This window comes from Mangifera indica, chromosome 1 (genome assembly GCF_011075055.1).
Source record: "Mangifera indica cultivar Alphonso chromosome 1, CATAS_Mindica_2.1, whole genome shotgun sequence".
NCBI lineage: Eukaryota > Viridiplantae > Streptophyta > Magnoliopsida > Sapindales > Anacardiaceae > Mangifera > Mangifera indica.
The window spans coordinates 28,260,467-28,278,594 of NC_058137.1; the positions used below are offsets into that span (position 1 = coordinate 28,260,467).

The window sequence follows — 18,128 nt, forward strand, 5'->3', positions numbered from 1 at the left end:
TTTTTATATTTTGAGTAATGTTATATATACAAAGTTTTGAATATTTATATAATCTGTTATTATATAATTAAATGTTATTTTATCTTTAATTTAAAATCAATCAATCGTATAATAATATATCATTTAGTACTTAATTAGGTACTCAAATTTTAGTATATATAATTTTATTATTATATTTTATTGTAAAACGCATATTATATATGCGTTTCTACTTCTTCTTTGACGAAGCAACGTCATATACAATTTTGCATGCAATATCAATTTTATTGAAAACATATTAAATAGTTTATGGGTAGCAAGAAACGCGTTTTCTATATTCCAAATTTTCTATTTCCACTTGTAATGAAAGGCTTAATTTTTTTTCATTGGAGAAAGTTACCGCTCACGTTACCCATGCAATTAAATTATTAATATGAGCAAAACCAAGCATTAGAATAAGGAGTTTCAATGAAATATAAAATTTGAAAATGGCTGTATCCATTAGAGTTATGGCTGGCTGCCCAATTCTTAAAAAGCTAGTGGTATGGCATGAGTCAATGTTTCACATCATTTTTTGGAGGCACTTTTGGCGCCCCTGATGTTTAGTGGAAAGACCGTGAACCCCCCGTTTTAAGAAACAATATGAGTATATTTTATATACAAACAATTCTTAATTATTTAATCGTACATCCTGACATGATAATTGAAATAATGTTATTGAATAATTTTGAAGTAAGAGAAGAAATAAATAATTATATTAACTAATTTATATGTTATTATGTCAGTTTGTAAACATTAGTTATATATGTAGTTTCATTCAACAGATTAAATAAACAATATTACTTTATGTAATAACAAGATATTCAAGAGTATAAAAGTTGATATGTCATTATGAATAAATGATTTTAAATTAGAGATAAAATAATACTCAATCATGCAATAATACTTTAATGTTTATACTTGTATCTCATTATTGATACAAATAATATTACTCTTAAATAAATTATTGTTTATAGATGGTCGAAAAAGTGGGTACTAATGAAAAGTAATATTGGGGTTGTCAATGTCCATTTTTCAAAACCTAAAGGATTGAAATCTTTCCGCTTAATCTTAAGAATGAAATGTGGACAAGTCATTTGTCAAATATTGTAAACGTTAAACAAATATTGATAGAAAAAACGTTAAGAGTGTTGATGTTAGTTTGAAAAACTCAGGGGTCCTATTTTTCAAACCTTGGAGGTGAAAATGAAATACCCCAAACTTTACTGCAAGTACTTATCATTGGATTGGAAAATTGAGTAGTAAAAACAACATCGCAAGTAATTTTATAAAATATAAAATAATAAATTAAGACTTTTAATGGTCAATGGTCACTTGCATTATGAAAGTGACAATAAAATTGACCATTTTGTTATTTTCTTTTTGGGGTTTCTTGTTCATCCCTCTCTTATTGAATCGATTTTTTGTTTTTCACCAATTGGCTCTGTATAATTTCTAGATGTCAATAGTGGTGGCATTATTAGGGAGTTGCTTTCTTTATTAAAAATACCCATACAAATTTTAGATTATTGCAATTTCCTCCTTAAGGTATTTGGATAGTAACAAATACACCCAGTGGTTTCGGATAGTAACAAATGCACCAAAATAATTTATTGCTTACCATAGTTCTCTTTATCAAAGTATATAACCTAAATTTAGTAAAACCCAACTAAAAAGTGAGTAAAATATAAAGAAGAGGGAAGAGTAATAAAGTAAAAAACAAAGGATATAATTTTTAAACAAAAATTTAAAATTATGTATTTTATATGTTCAAAATAAAATTTAAATAATATATAATTGGATAAAAGGGTATTGGAGTTTTATATGAAAAACTAATCAACATTTTGGGTGTAATTGTTACTATTTGAAACCTTTGGGTGTGTCGTACTTTTCTCAAACATTGAGAAATTAGGTCTTTTTTTCACATTCTTGATTTAATTCAAAGGGAGAATTTCATAAACCTTTCCTCATATCTAGTTGAAAACAATACATATAAAATAGAGTTAGATTCGGATTGCGCTTGAACAACACTAAATATTCGAATCCAAAAGATATAGTTTGAGATCGATAAGTTAAGAGTCAAACTAGACTCAAAAATAATTTTATTTTAGAGAGATAACTCAAACTTGATTATTCAAATTATTTCAAACTTGACTCATTTTATTATAGAATAACTTAATTCTTTGTTCGAACTCAACTTGTTTTATTCAAACTTGAATTTGAGTTAAAATAATTCAAATCCAATCCAATCTTAATATGAAATTTTGGAATTTTTTATTATAATTCATAAACTATATTTTTTTATCATTTATGAAAAATATTAAATTTTGAGCAATCATCTTATTAAACAATATATAGATAACAATGCCTTGAGGTATTGAACTATTATTTTTTAATATATATTGAAGAGATCAATTTTTTTAAATTAAATAGACCTAATTTTCAAATTCTTTTATAAAACGAATCAAACTTACCTTTTTTTGTTAATCAAATGAACTAAACTTTTATTATTATCTACTAAAGGTATTAAGCTAATTTACTTCATTTTGAAAACAAAATAAAACAAACAATTCTAATTATATGTGTTTGATATTTTTAATAGAAAATATTAAAAGTTTGATTATTTTTATTGTTAAAATTTAGAAGTTTGAATTTTTTTGATAAAAAAATGAAAATTCAATATATTCAATTTAAAAAGAAAAAATTTGATTTTTTTTCAGTAGAAAAAAAGTTACATTTCGTACCCCAAGTATTGTTATTTCATAATACATCTATAATTTTAAGCTAAAATTAAGTGTTGAATCCACGTGGATCTTAACAGAATCTTAGTAAAATTGACCAAATAAAAACGCAGTCGTTTTCACTAGTTAACTACAATTTACCGTCTAATCTCTAAACGCGGCAACCAAATGTGTCATAATCCGTGCTCAAATTTGGATCCTCTGCTACTCGTGATGGTGGGGTCCCACTTCCAACATGACCAATTTGCGCACTTGTGTTCAGTGTCCAATGTTTTATCGCCACGTCTAAAATTAACAGATTGGTCATGGCCCGCATCTAGCTGTCGCCCAATTAGAGAGAGCAGCTGAGGAAACTTGCCGCGTAGGATTGGTCTGGCTAGCTGGAGCCAGGAAGGGACTAGTTTTGACTGGTTCAATATTCATGGACCGGGCTGGCTCATGGTGCAAGACAGGGGACATTTGGCTATCATTGACTTGTTTGCTTCGTTGAATTTGGGAACATTTACATCAGCTAGGAAATTCTTGAAATAGTTTCTGGAAAGGACCCAGGGAGCGACTGGTTTGACTGGTTCAACTATAGGGGCTGTTTTAACAGTTACAGTCCGGACAAGATTTGAGTTTATTACAATTTATTACCTTAACAAGATTTATTTTTTGAGAAGTGTATATGAATTGATTTGATACCGTTTAAAAGTCTTTTTAAATTAAATTGAAAAAAATTAAAAACATTTTTATATTAAATTATTTTAAATTTTAAATTGAATCAAATTAAACTAAAAAATATATAATTTGGATTACGATTAGAACTTAATAAAATTATTTATTTTCAGTTATATATTATTTAATAATATTAATTAAATGATAATTTTTAGAGTATAATAAAAATATATAAAATAAATAAGAAATATATATACAATATGCATATAAAAAATGATAAAATAAATATAAAAAACAAGTTTTATACCTAATTATTTATTAAAAAATCTGTCAAATATAATTATATATATGTATTTTAAAAATAATACAATTTATAATTTAGTTTTGTTTGAAAATTATACAAATCGTAACCTAAATTAAAAACTACTTTTTAAAAATTTATCAACCAAAACAAAATAATTTTATAAACAAAATAGTAATTTTTAAGTAGTGTTGTCTGATTTTATGATTTAAATTGAATTATGTGCACCTTTAGTTTTTTTTTTAAATAATAAACTGATATAAAGACATAAGAATAATTGTGATTTAAGCTAATAATGATATTCAATTTAATTCAATCTGAGTTTATATTGAAGTAATTTGAGTTCATATTTTGCTTGAGATCAGTATCTTGTCAATATCGCCACACTAGAAGAAGCCTCTCCAACAATTTCTCTTATTCTTTTTTGATGATTGTTCTAATTTTAAATAATTTTTTCTTTAACAATTTATTTTTTTGAAGAAATTTTTTCTTTTTGTTTTTTAACAATTCATTTTATTCTTCAAAAACTTAGCTAATCAGTCAAGTGAGATGAGCTCTATTTCAAGTTTACCATTTTGATTCAAACTGATTTTAAAAAGGCTATGGACTTAAATTAGTTCAATTCAAATTTACCTAATATTTGATAAAATTATAATTTAAATTATATTAAATATATAAATAAATATTATGTTATTAAATAATTAAATATTATTATTTTAATTTAAAATTATTTAATTATATAATAATATATTTTAAATATATACACATTTACACAGTGAGTCATTGTGTTAATTGTTATAGATTTACATCAAGTAAACGCGTGATAGAGCCATGGGCCATAGTTAGAATTCAATCGTCTTTCTATTCCTTCAGACAGCTCCACATACACACAATATTGGCTTCAGCTTCAGCTTCGGCTTCGGCTTCTCGTAGCCGATTTCAACCGGCACTCAACAAACTCCATACATCAGAACACGTAATTATTATTAAAATAATAAAAAACTATTTTAAATAAACTTAAAAAAAGGTAATACTATAAATATTAAAATTGCGCAAAGCCAGCTCGAAAGATTTCAGCACTGATAGCTGTCTGTTCTCTCTCTCTCTCTCAAAAGAGGACTGTAGCACCTTTACTGAGAAGATCGGCGGAGCTTGTTATTCTCCGGCAATGTACGGCACACGCGCTCTCAGTGTTGTGGTACTTTCTGCTGTTTTGGTTGTAATTCAGTGTGCTCATGATGTCTCAGCTCAGGGATCTAACACGCCAAGTCCATGGCAGACACTAAACGGTGCGGTTTTTGTTTTCTGTTTGGTTGCTGAGAAAGTTGAGCAAAATAAAACGAGAAAAATTTGAGAAAATGAGAGTTTGATCTGAGTGTTGGTTCTAAGGTTACTAAAACTGGATTTTTTTTTTTAAATTGTCTGTTTTAGCTGGTTTAGAAGCCGAGGATGAACGAGTAACGGTTTTTATAGTTTGTGTCAGTGTTTGTTTACCGAGAAAGTGAGGGAAAAGTTGGGAATCAAGTGTTTTGTTTAGTGCATGTCTTTGAAATTGCTAGATTCAGATGATGTATATGTTTGAAGCTTAGGATATTACATAAAGAAAAATAAAAAGGAGGAAAGTGGAATGAAATAGAAGTTGTAAAATACCGTTAATATAGTTTGTGTATTTTAAATAACTACTGGATTTAGAATATTGAGTGCTACAAATTTAGAAGCCGGATCCTTATAAAATAGACTAAGAGTAAAATGAAATAACTGTTAGGCAAGCTAAATATTTTGGTTTATGTTGTGCTTGCAGGAAACCCACCGTTGGTGGTGGCACGTGGTGGGTTTTCAGGGCTGTTTCCGGATTCTAGTAACTATGCTTACAGTTTTGCATTGATAACGAGTGTACAAGATGTAATCTTATGGTGTGATGTGCAATTGACAAAAGATGCTACTGGGATTTGCTTTCCTGATATTAATTTAAACAATAATTCCAACATTAAAGATATTTATAAAGATCGGCAAAAGACTTACCTTGTTAATGGTGTCTCAGTCAGTGGATGGTTTCCCTTAGACTTCACCCTGGATGCCCTATCAAGTGTAAGCTGTAAGTTTATAATTTTTTCCTTTTTGGTTTTATGACTCAGTTGAATACCTCTGATTTGATTTAAGTTACTTGATAAAGTTGCTGGGAATTTGTATCTTGATTTAACTCATACTAGTAAATTTTAAGGACAACTGGGTAACAAACTGATAGCAGTAACGGTAAGAAAAGATGGTTGATTGATGAATGCTAACAATTCAGGATTGAAATTAGCCAGTTAAGGTTACTAAGCCTATACTGTATTTGCCTCTCAAATTAAAATTTTGTGAATCAATTGTCGTAATTTTTATTTTGGATGTGCTTAAGTATGAATGTTATCTAAAATGTGCTATTAGGGGAATTTGTGGATTTCGAAATTGAAGTGGAATCTTTATGTTCAAAGTTTGTCAAGCGCTAAGCAAGTTAATGGAAATAGCAGAAAACAGATGATCCATTTTATAAAATGGAAAATCAGGTTGGGCATATCCCTGTCGGAAGCAGTGGCTCATAGTAGAGAACACTGAAATTGTTCTGTTTGCTACAATTTGTTTGAAGTTTGACTTTCAAAATTTTGAAACACTTATTGTTATTTGGGCAGTAACTCAAGGAATCTATAGTCGAACTAATAGGTTTGATGGCAATCTTCTCCCAATTCTCACTGTTGAAAATGTGTCCACACAAGTGAAACCACCAGGCCTATGGTTGAATATTCAAGTAAGTAGTAGATTGATTCTTCTTTTCCACTTTAAGCCAGTACTGACTTTCAATGTGATTGCTTTATTTTCTATCAGTCACTCTCTTCACCATTTCTGTTTGTAATCTGCTCTCCTGATATTTTTTTATGGAGCCAACCTTTTTATCTGTTACTCTTGCAGCATGATACATTCTACACCCAACACAGCTTGAGTATGAGAAGCTATGTGCTTTCTGTGTCTAGAAGGGTAGTTGTCAATTATATCTCATCGCCGGAGGTGAATTTCTTGAGAAGTATTGTATCACGGTTCAACCAAAACATCACAAAACTGGTCTTCAGGTTTCTTGGACAATCTGAAACTGAGCCTACAACCAACCAAACTTATGGTTCTCTCTTAAAGAATCTTACATTTATCAAGACTTTTGCCTCTGGGATTCTTGTTCCTAAGGATTACATATGGCCAGTGGACAAGAGTCTTTACTTAAAAGCTCACACCTCCCTTGTTGTGGATGCTCATAAAGAAGGGCTGCAAGTTTTTGCATCCGAATTTGCAAATGATAATATATTTAGCTACAACTATAGTTATGATCCAGTAGCAGAGTATCTTTCGTTCTTTGACAATGGCGATTTCTCTGTTGATGGTGTACTGTCTGACTTCCCAATAACTCCGTCAGCAGCAGCAGGTAAATGATCCTGTTTTTTGTTGCTTTACTGTTACGTCTTATAGAAAACCTTAAGCATTGAGTCACTGTTATATGTATGTTTGTACCAACCAATCTGAGTCTCCACCTGCATTTGTGGTGTAACCGCATCTAAATGAATATAAAAACTTTTGTGGTCACAGACCCTTTTACTGATTAATGTCTTGCTGTGTCAATTTCTTGGCATGTTCAACATTTTCAACTTGGTAATCTGTTCATTGTAATTGTAGATACTGTTCTATAAAATTAGATCTGATCTATTCTTTTTTACTGCAGATTGCTTTTCTCACCTAGGGAATAATGCTACAAAAACAGGTATGCCTGTACTGCATAGTGCTTTTTGCTATAAATATTTTCATTTTTCCTTTTCTTTAATGATGTTGAAGGCTGGTGGCTGTTAATTAAAATAACACCAAAATTCTTAAAGATCTATATTAATCTATTACTTTTATGTATTGTCTATTCCAGTGAAAGATCTTTTAATCATCTCAAGGAATGGAGCAAGTGGAGACTTCCCTGGTTGTACTGATTTAGCATATAAGCAAGCTATTTTAGATGGTGTAGATGTTATTGACTGTTCTGTGCAAATGTCAAAGGACGGAATACCATTTTGCTTGAGTGATATAAATCTTATTGCTAGTACAAATGCTGCTCAATCAATCTTTAATAGCCTTTCAAAGAACATTCCAGAGATAGGCAGTGGTATATTTACCTTTAGCTTGAATTGGGATGAGATTCAAAGCTTGACCTGTAAGTTGAATCTGATTCTTCTTTCTTTTTGTGTTTCAATGATTGTTATATTGTAGATATAAAAAGAAATAGATATTGCATAAGGGTGCTTCAAATCAATACCTAATAACTGCCCACTTAAATTCTGATAGGATTGCCATATGTACAACCGTATGCCAAAACTTGAAAGCTACCTCTATAAAATTGGAATGAATTGCCAATAGGCACTAAAAGGTAAAGAGAAAATAAGAGTTGTAGAGAAAAACCATAAAGAAGAGCTCTTACTGTTTCTATTTGGGTTATCTTTGAACTTCTCATATGGGTGTCAAAGTTCATTTTGTATGTTTAAATGGCTTCTATCATTGGAAATAATTATAAAACTGTTTAAGACATTTTGTATGTCTTGATATCAATGTAAAATAATTATTTTATACCAAAGAGAAGCACAAATTAATTCCTCCTTTAGGACACCTTAAGTCTCTATGTATCATGGCGAGGGTCTGCGGTAACTTAAGCTAATAGGTTAGACAGATCTACTCACATGCACTTTAGATCAGAACAATTCAAGTAGAAATGTAGGCATGTGCACCGGAGATTCCATTTGTTGGATTATAATTTGACCTACAAGCTCAAGTTCATATGTAAGAGCCCAAAATATAGTGTATTTCAGTCTCTCTAAAATGTAAGTTACTTTAATTTGCCTCACCTCTATCTTAAAAATCTGTTCATGTATTGCTGTTTGCCTGGATTGTCTGCTCTGTTTCATGATATAGATATGGGGGCCCCGAACTATTCTCGTGATGAAATATTCAGTATCCTGTATTTATATATTTTTCTTTTTACTGTAGTGGAAATATCAACCCCGTACAATAAGTACGGATTGGTCCGGAATCCAATGTTCAAAACTGCTGGAAAGTTTCAGAAGTTGTCTGATTTTTTGGCTTTGGCAAAAAATGCAAGCACTCTTTCTGGTGTCTTGCTCGGCATAGAGGTAAGCTTTGTTGCCTTTGGACAACGTACTTGTTGAAGAACCATATTTGAACTGTATTACTCCATTAGAGGTAGTCATGCTGTATGCTTAATGCATTTACACTTGTTGGTTGTCGTTGCATCATCATATCAGCACCAGAGTTGTGAAAGAGATTCCTTGTGTAAATATATGGAACAAAATGGTCGGAATCTGTTGAAATATATTTATTAGAAGCTAGCATTTACTGTCTGCGGTGGTGCTTACCATCTTATTAGAATTCTTGAGAAGAGGCCCAATCACTCAGACTTTGATTTACATGATCAAATAATAGCCTAACTTCATAAAGTTCCTGACAATTCAAAATGCCATTGTTCATTCTACCATTTCCAAAATACCACCCTCTTCAAAGAACTTTCACAGAAATTTCAAGTCGCACTTTGATTTGCAAAAATTATATGTGCTGAAGATGGTTTCCGGTTTCATTACCTTGAAGATCATGCCCTTGAGGCTTTGAGGTAATGCATTCTGAAGCATGATATTTAATTTCTATTCAACACTAAATCTTTCGGCACAAGGTTATCCACATTTAAATCTCTCAGGGAAAAGAATATCCTTGATGGAATTTCCTTTTTGGCTACGGTATTTGTAATCTGACCTTCTGTGCAGCATGCAAAATGAGATCTTTCTCGCTTGATTCAAATCTTTCTTGTAAAAATCACATTTTGTCACTGTTCTTCTCAGCATGCAGCTTACCTTGCGGAGAACGGGATGGGTGTAACTGATGCAGTAATTGCAGCCTTGAAAGATGCTGGTTATGATAATCAGACGACTTTAAAGGTTATGATTCAGTCCACCGATAGCTCTGTTCTAACAAAATTCAAGGACAATAAAAGCTATGAGCTTGTCTACAAGATTGATGAACCTATTGGAGATGTTCTTAACTCCACTGTGGAGGACATTAAGTCGTTTGCTCATGCTGTGGTCATAACTAAGGATTCTGTGTTCACTGAAAATGCGGAATTCCTTCGTGGTTCTACTAAAGTTGTACAAAAGTTTCAAGCATTTAACCTCTCGGTATATGTAGAAATTTTCCAAAATGAATTTGTTTCTCAAGCATGGGACTTCTTCTCAGACGCAACTGTGGAGATCAACTCGTACTACCAGGGTGCTGGCATTAATGGTGTCGTTACGGAGTTCCCTAAGACTGCTGATAGATATCGAAGTAAGCGGGCACTAAAAACGTATATTCTTTCTATTTCAGTGATGCATGAATTCATTATCCCAGTTATACGAGTAAATTTTCTTGAACCACAATAATGCCTTTATGTTATATGCTAATTACGCATAATTTTACACTAAAATATGGTTCTACTACTTTTTACAGAAAATGCATGTTTAAATTTGGGCACGAATACTCCGACATACATGAGCCCGGTTCAGCCTGGTAGTCTCTTGCAACTCGTCGGGAATTCTCAATACATACCACCAGCTGAGGCACCGAATCCTCTCCTGGTAGATTCAGATGTTATGGAGCCTCCACTACCCCCGGTCGCAGACAAAGAATCTCCCAGCCCTGGGAACGGTACAACAGCTGCGCCACCTCAACCAAATGGACAGCCTAAAATCACTGCAGGCATCTTCTTCTCGTCTCTGGTCACACTCGTTTCCACTCTTCTCCTTTGACACTATAAATGATCCTTGTGATTATTTTATGCACATGTATTTGCCATCTCATTGCATGAATATCTAGTAGTAGTGGCTTGGAGTTTTTGCTGCTTCCCCGTCTCACGGCTAATCCAATTTTTTTCACCAAACAGTAGCGGATTCTTTTCCGGTTATTGTCATCCTGTTGTAGGTGTGTTCATTCTATCCCATGTATTTTGCAGATCACCAATTTCTTGAGAGGTCTCTTGACGTATTCATTTCTCATTTCATTTCTGTAAGATAAAATATCTATTTGCTATTGTCCTTTTGTGTGCAATTTATGCAATGAATTATGTACTTCATCACCTCATTTCTTAGGAACTGAAAATTGCCGTAATTATTTATTTTTCTGTTAAAATTTTGAATTGTATTGTTTGTATAATAACATATTAGTTAATTGATCTTCACTTTCTAATGTGAAATTCACAGGGAACAAGGATGAGATTTTGAATCATATAAAAACAAATGATAAGTTTGATAAAAAACTTGTTTAAGATCAACTTAAATACATAAAAGATCAATGTGAGATCTATGAGTTGAAAGATGTTTGATTGAATGTAGTTTTGAAGTAATTCCATTTTTGACTTGTTATGTGCTAAGTTTTTTATTCAAATGTAGAAAATAATTCGAACTTAGTTTATTTATGAATAAATTCAAATACTTTGAATATGAGTTTCAAACTTTGTTCCGTAATGCTATATAATTTGGGAAAAGAGAGATATAAAATAAAACTCATATAATGAAATTTTGGACAGATTAACCTTATACTTTAGCGGAAGGGGAGCATCAAGTATTGCTCTAAATTTATTTCCAAAAAATCCGCAAAACTTCGAGAGTACAAGAGTTGCAGTGAGTCTGCTACGAAGCCAAGCAAAACCATGTGAGAAGATTGAGCTTAGAGACATATATAGACATGGCTTTTCATGGCCTTCCAAGAGGAGGACCTGCAACTTCTTCTTGTTCTACTGTTCATGGGGTTGCTTATGGCATGCAAAATCTACCGTATTGCCTAGGCAACTTTTCGTAAACAATAAAATTATGTGTGTTCACTTTAAACACATAAACAAATATATATTTGATATATGTTATCAAATTACTTGATGACACATATAAAATATGTACCTATTTATGTATGTAAAGTGTGCATACATAACACTGTTTTTTTATAAAACCAACATGACCTATAATAACATACCATAAAAAGCTTGCCTCCCAAGTAACAAAAAGGGTATGAGTTTGAAATCTGTTGACGATATATAAAATCAAACTTTTTACTTATCTACTTTTACAATAATTATGAGATTAATTACTAAATATGAGATTTCACTTGTTTAATATAATTAGTTTAGACCTAATTATATAAAAAAAGTAACCCTTAATTAAATCCAAAAAAGATAGTTTAACTCAAATAAATATTATCTCATAATTGAGTAGAAGTGGTTATTATATCATAATTGCAGAAGATAGAGTTGGAAGGTGATTATGTAATAATAGGAAAAGGGCGTGATACATTAAGGGAATAGTGGGAATGACTGAAATTTTTAAGAGTCATTCTTCCGTTACCTTTGGTTAGATGTGCTTCTACGGACCCGTATTTTGGGTTGTTGCATAGCAAGACACTCTTTGGATCTAATAGTTAATTTTTTCTTTATTTCAAATTATGTAATCATAAGATAATATGTTATTTTAGTTTCATCAATATCTAACTATTTGTTTATTGTAAAATTATAGCATATCTAATTTCATGAAGATTATGTGTACATAAGAAATGTACTGAATCAATTATTTTTTATTGGGTCTTTTGTTGGTAACTTTTAATGTGAAATTAAAAATGGATCACTCAAGTTGGGCTTTAATTTGTATTTGAATTCAAATTGAATTCAAATAAAAGCTAGGTCAAAATATGTTTGAATCCTAAAGGGATAATTCGAGATTGATGAATTGAAATTTCTTTAGTTGAACTCGGTTCAAAAATAATTATAAGTTTTACTCGATTTGAGTCGAATTTTAATTCAAATATTTGAACCAGTTTGAACTTGTATGGTTGGTTTATAAAAACAAATTCAATTCTTGATTTTAACTTTAACTGAGCTTGAATGCAACTTGTTCGATCAAAATGAATTCAAATCACATCCAATCCTATCTATGAAGATTTGGAGATTTTAGTTTCAAATAAAAGAGCCTTTTTCAGCTAGCGTTTTACTTTATTTTGCATTAATCAAATGTTTTATTGATTGATACAATAATTCAATAATATCATATAATATATTGTTTAACAAGCAATACTGCTTATTTTAAGTATATAAATAGATACATATTTATGTATATAATTAAATATTACTTTATTATTAATTTAGAATTACTTAATTATATGAATATATATATTTATTTGTGTACATAAAATAAACAAATTCAATATTATTGTTATTTCAGAAGAGAAAAATATAAAACAAAACTTACATAAAATAATTTATGACAAATTTACTTCAGCAATAATAATTTACAGTAAAATAATAGTATAAAATATTTAATGTTAATTAATGATAATGTAAATAATAAATTCAAATGGAGTAAGCTTTTGTCTTCATATTTACATCTTAAATGCTTCATTTATTATTATTATTTTTTTTTTGCCTTCATAATATTTAATATGCTTCTGAATTTTGTCTTCATATTGCTTCTGAATAAATATCATAATATTTAATATCACAATGGAGGGCAAAATATAAGAGAGGAAGAAGAAGAAGAAGAAGAAGAAGAAGAAGAAATGGGTTCAATTATTTCGATGTTCTTCTTATTATTTTCATGCATAAATATTGAAGTTCAAGGTCAAAATAATATTTTCAATGTGCTGAATTTTGGTGCCAAAGCTGATGGGAAATCAGATGACTCCAAGGTAATTTAAATAATCCAAACTTATTATTATTATTTTTTTAAATTTACCATCTAAATTATTTATGTATAGCATATTTCAGAAGCAAATAAAAATTAGATCTATTTGGTTCGTGATATAATATTAATAATCTTTTTCTTTAATTTAAAAATGATTATTTATTGTTTTAAAAAAGCACATAAATTTTGATATCAAATAAAACTATTTTTCTTTTTCTTTTTCTTTTTAATTTTTATAATATTTATTTTTTGTGGATAATTATGTATATATAATATAGGCATTCTATGGTGCATGGATAAAAGCTTGCAATTCCAATGGCACAAGTGCGGTTTGGATTCCCAAAGGAACATATATGTTGAACCCAGTGACATTTAATGGGCCATGCAAAGGCCCAATTAATTTTCAAATGGAAGGGATCCTAACAGCTCCTTCGGAAAAATCTTCACTATTTCTTGACTGTTGGATTGGATTCAAACACATTGATCAATTGGAAATGAATGGTGGTGGATCACTTGATGGCCAAGGGCCCTTGGCTTGGCCCTACAACAGGTGTAGCGGAAAAGTTGAACATTGCATACCTTTGACGACTGTAAGTAATTTGACTTAATGAACAAACAAATCTCTTTGTATGCAAAAATTCTTACTTACACTTACACATTAATATAGTCAGTCAAGTTCGCTTACATGACACGTTCGAGAATTAGCAACATAACATCGATAAACAGCAAGGGTTTCCACATGAGCTTGTTCGAATGTAGCGATGTAATGATTATTAATGTCAAGGTGCAAGCCCCAGACAATAGCCCCAACACCGATGGAATCCATATGGCTAAGTCAAAATACATCCAAATATTTGACTCTGAAATAGCTACAGGAGATGATTGCATTTCCATTGGTGATGGATCTAGAACCATCAACGTTACTAATATTAAATGTGGCCCTGGCCATGGCATCAGCATTGGTAGCCTTGGAAAGGCTCCAAATGAAGATATTGTTGATGGGATCACTGTAACAAAGTGCAACCTCACGTCAACTAAGAATGGTGTCAGGATCAAAACTTGGAGTAATCCCTCTTATCCAAACACTGTCTCCAACCTTACCTTTGATCACATTTATGTCAATAATGTGGCCAACCCCATTATTATTGATCAAAATTATTGCCCCAACATGCATTGTAAACAGGTAATATATCTTCTAATATATCATGCTATTTGTATGTTCATTTATATAGGTGATGATAGAAATATGTTTTTTCTTTTTTTTGTCTCTTCTTTAAGGGTTTCTCAAGGGTTAGGATAAGTGGTGTTGCGTACAGAAACATATGGGGGACGACAAGTACACAAGTTGCGGTAAATCTGCAATGCAGCCAAGCAAATCCATGTGAGAACATTGAGCTTAGAGACATAAACCTGGTTTATCATGGTCTTCCTGCAACTTCTTCTTGTTCTAATGTTTATGGAGAAGCTTATGGCATTCAAAAGCCACCCTCTTGCATAAGGAGGCTATTGTAGAATAATCCAAGTTCGATTAATTTGAACATTTACATTAATTGATTTACAATTGTTACATATAATCTTATCAAAATATTACTAAATATAACATTATAAATATCAAGGCTAATAAGAAATTGTCTACTTATAGGCCAAATAAGGGAACAAACTAACAAAAAACATAGAACTTGAAAGACAAAACCCTAATACTATGCTTAATCAAGTAAAATTGTTATGTTGGTAAGAGGCAACGCTATCGATTTATTAGTACTAATGATGATGTATCATTATATGATTGAATGTTACTTAAATCACTTTATATAATAATTAATGTAATAAATAGTTTTTAGGGAAGTTAATTAAACTCTATTAAAGTTTAGAGTAATGTTAAGTGTATATATTTTTAACACACAATTCAAACTACCCAATTATATAATGGCACATTATCAGTATCCTAAATTATATATCAAAACTATATATGCGTAGTTTAATCACAACAAAATTAGCAATAAATTAATTAATTATTTTGAATTTTTACTTCCATTTGATTTATTTATGAATAAATTATTATAAGATTTAAAAAATCCACCAAAGTATCAGAAAAGGATATTTTTAGCTATCTTCTTATGAAATACTATTTATTTATAATTGAAATCCAAGTTCAAAATAATATTAATAAGTTTCTATATTTGCAAAATATAAAATCTAAGTCAAACCATGTAAGTACATAGTTACAAGCAAATGGTTTTTTTTTTTTTTTGTATAAATACAATTGGTCAAGAAATTGAATTACAATAAGATTATAAATACCATAGTATTAGAAAAATAATAATTAGAAAAGATAAAGATAATCTAAAAAAAGGGTTTATCTCAAAATTCCCATTTTTCTATAATTAAAAGATAAAATCGAATCCCAAGTTTCTATGTTTAGTGTTCTTACTAATTATTATTTATAATTGAAATCCAAGATTAAAATAATATTAATAAGTTTCTATTAATGCAAAAGACAAAATCCCATCAAAATTTAAAAAGAAATTAAATTACTATAAGATTATAAATACGATAATATATCTCAAATTGCATGAAAATATAAGAGAGAAAGAGGAAGAAAAAGAAATGGGTTCAATTCTTTTAATGTTCTTCATTTTATTTTTATGCATAAATATTGAAGTTCAAGCTCAAAAAAATATTTTCAATGTGGTGAAATTTGGTGCTAAAGCTGATGGAAAATCAGATGACTCCAAGGTAATTAAAATTCACAAAGTTTATTATTAAATGCATTTAAATTTGATATCAAATATACCATTTAATTTTTTTTAAAAATATTTATTATTTTTATGAATAATTATGCATATTATATAGGCATTTTATAGTGCATGGAAGGAAGCTTGCAATTCTAATGGTCAAAGTACAGTTTGGATTCCAAAAGGGACATATAAAGTGCAATTGGTGACATTTGATGGGCCATGCAAAGGCCGAATTCATGTTCATATCGAAGGAGCCCTCATAGCTCCTTCAGATGGACCGTCACGATTTCTTAATTGTTGGATTGGATTCAAACACGTTGATCGATTGCATGTCAATGGTGGTGGATCACTTGATGGCCAAGGACCCTCGGCTTGGAGCTACAACACTTGTAGCAGAAAACTTGAGCATTGCAAAATTCTAGCTACTGTAAGTATTTCAACTTGATTTATATATAGATACTTCTGTACAAAAGTATTCTTACTTATTCATGAATGAATATGTAGTCATTCAAGTTTGAATTTGTGACCAATTCAATTATCAACAACATAACGTCAATGAATAGCAAGGGTTTCCACATGAGTTTCTTCAGATGTAGCAATATATCGATTAGCAATGTCAAGATACAAGCCCCTGATATTAGTCCCAACACCGATGGAATTCATATATCAAATTCAAACAACATTCAAATATTTAAATCAAAAATAGCAACAGGAGATGACTGTATTTCCGTGGGTCCTGGATCTAGAACCATCAACATTACCAATATTAAATGTGGCCCGGGCCATGGCATTAGCATTGGCAGTCTAGGAAGGAGACCAAATGAAGAGGATGTTTATGGGATCACCGTCAAAGATTGCAACTTCATATCAACTATGAATGGTGTCAGGATCAAAACTGCGAGTCAGCCGTCTTATCCAAACACTGCTTCCAAGATTATTTTCGATAACATTCATGTCAATAATGTGTCGAACCCCATTATCATTGATCAATATTATTGCCCGCATCGCAAGGATTGTAAACAGGTAATATATTTTATAACATATTATGTTGTTTATACATTTATCTACATAAGTGACGAGAAAATCTGTTTTTTGTCTTTTTATTATAGGATTCATCAAAGGTTAAGATAAGTGATGTTACATTCAACAATATATGGGGGATGTCAAAAACGAAAATTGCAGTTGACCTGGAATGCAGCCAAGCAAATCCATGTCAAAAGATTGTGCTTAGAGACATAAACATGGATTATCATGGTCTTCCAGGAAAACTTGCCACTTCTTTTTGTTCTAATGTTCAGGGAGAAGCTTATGGAAAGCAAAAGCCACCCTCTTGCATAAAGAGGCCATAAATACTCTTAATTCCTAAATTGAAATTGTAATGTAATTTTTAGATCATGATGATGAAATTCATAGATCATCAATTCTAAGTAATAATAATTTAATTTATTTAAACCTCTCTATTTATTTGAACTGGCAATTTTTAGTCTACACGTTATTGTTTTACAGTTAAGTACATGCATCTAAAGTCTCTGATTTGACTTGATTTTTTTAATCCAACGGTTCTCCTTGCGTCATGCTTCTGTGTTCATGATGTCATAATTCAAAACCCCTAGGCCCACTAATCAATGGCCCATGTCAAAGCCCATGGCCCACCCATTAACCCTATTTTTATTAATTTAATAAATAAAAACATAATCATACATGTTTCTATCAATTAGGTAACATCTAATTATAACAAGTATAGGTTATATTGAATTTATTTTTTTTAATCATGAATCATATTTTTTTTTCAATTATTTTTAATATATAATAATTCATCATTAATTTTTTTAGTTGGAAATCATTATCACCGCAAGTGCAAACGTACTTTTAATTACGCATGATCGAATTCGGTCAAGAGAAATTGACAAGC

At 30.5% G+C, this 18,128-nt stretch overlaps 3 protein-coding genes across 3 annotated transcripts; all 3 read left to right on the forward strand.

The window, feature by feature from the left end:
• The first annotated feature begins 4,787 nt into the window (after positions 1 to 4,787).
• On the forward strand, positions 4,788 to 10,891 carry LOC123220459 (glycerophosphodiester phosphodiesterase GDPDL3). Its single transcript, XM_044642687.1, has 9 exons — positions 4,788 to 5,006; positions 5,519 to 5,812; positions 6,387 to 6,502; positions 6,664 to 7,165; positions 7,460 to 7,498; positions 7,652 to 7,933; positions 8,761 to 8,903; positions 9,624 to 10,104; positions 10,267 to 10,891. The coding sequence occupies exons 1-9, from the start codon at positions 4,886 to 4,888 to the stop codon at positions 10,563 to 10,565; spliced, it is 2,277 nt and encodes a 758-aa protein (XP_044498622.1). The 5' UTR covers positions 4,788 to 4,885; the 3' UTR covers positions 10,566 to 10,891.
• Positions 10,892 to 13,339: 2,448 nt separating this feature from the next.
• Positions 13,340 to 15,087, forward strand: LOC123220468 (exopolygalacturonase-like). The gene is made up of 4 exons (XM_044642697.1): positions 13,340 to 13,482; positions 13,757 to 14,068; positions 14,146 to 14,661; positions 14,757 to 15,087. The coding sequence occupies exons 1-4, from the start codon at positions 13,354 to 13,356 to the stop codon at positions 14,988 to 14,990; spliced, it is 1,191 nt and encodes a 396-aa protein (XP_044498632.1). The 5' UTR covers positions 13,340 to 13,353; the 3' UTR covers positions 14,991 to 15,087.
• Positions 15,088 to 16,771: 1,684 nt separating this feature from the next.
• On the forward strand, positions 16,772 to 17,565 carry LOC123196475 (exopolygalacturonase-like). Its single transcript, XM_044610565.1, has 2 exons — positions 16,772 to 17,239; positions 17,326 to 17,565. The coding sequence occupies exons 1-2, from the start codon at positions 16,772 to 16,774 to the stop codon at positions 17,563 to 17,565; spliced, it is 708 nt and encodes a 235-aa protein (XP_044466500.1).
• Positions 17,566 to 18,128: the final 563 nt, after the last annotated feature.

Coding starts and splice junctions, on each gene's coding strand:
- LOC123220459 (XM_044642687.1), top strand. CDS start 4,886: ATGTACGGCACACGCGCTCTCAGTGTTGTGGTACTTTCTGCTGTTTTG. Junction 5,007..5,518: donor TCCATGGCAGACACTAAACG/GTGCGGTTTTTG, acceptor TTGTGCTTGCAG/GAAACCCACCGTTGGTGGTG. Junction 8,904..9,623: donor GTGTCTTGCTCGGCATAGAG/GTAAGCTTTGTT, acceptor TGTTCTTCTCAG/CATGCAGCTTACCTTGCGGA.
- LOC123220468 (XM_044642697.1), top strand. CDS start 13,354: ATGGGTTCAATTATTTCGATGTTCTTCTTATTATTTTCATGCATAAAT. Junction 14,069..14,145: donor ATTGCATACCTTTGACGACT/GTAAGTAATTTG, acceptor ACATTAATATAG/TCAGTCAAGTTCGCTTACAT. Junction 14,662..14,756: donor CCAACATGCATTGTAAACAG/GTAATATATCTT, acceptor CTCTTCTTTAAG/GGTTTCTCAAGGGTTAGGAT.
- LOC123196475 (XM_044610565.1), top strand. CDS start 16,772: ATGAATAGCAAGGGTTTCCACATGAGTTTCTTCAGATGTAGCAATATA. Junction 17,240..17,325: donor ATCGCAAGGATTGTAAACAG/GTAATATATTTT, acceptor TTTTTATTATAG/GATTCATCAAAGGTTAAGAT.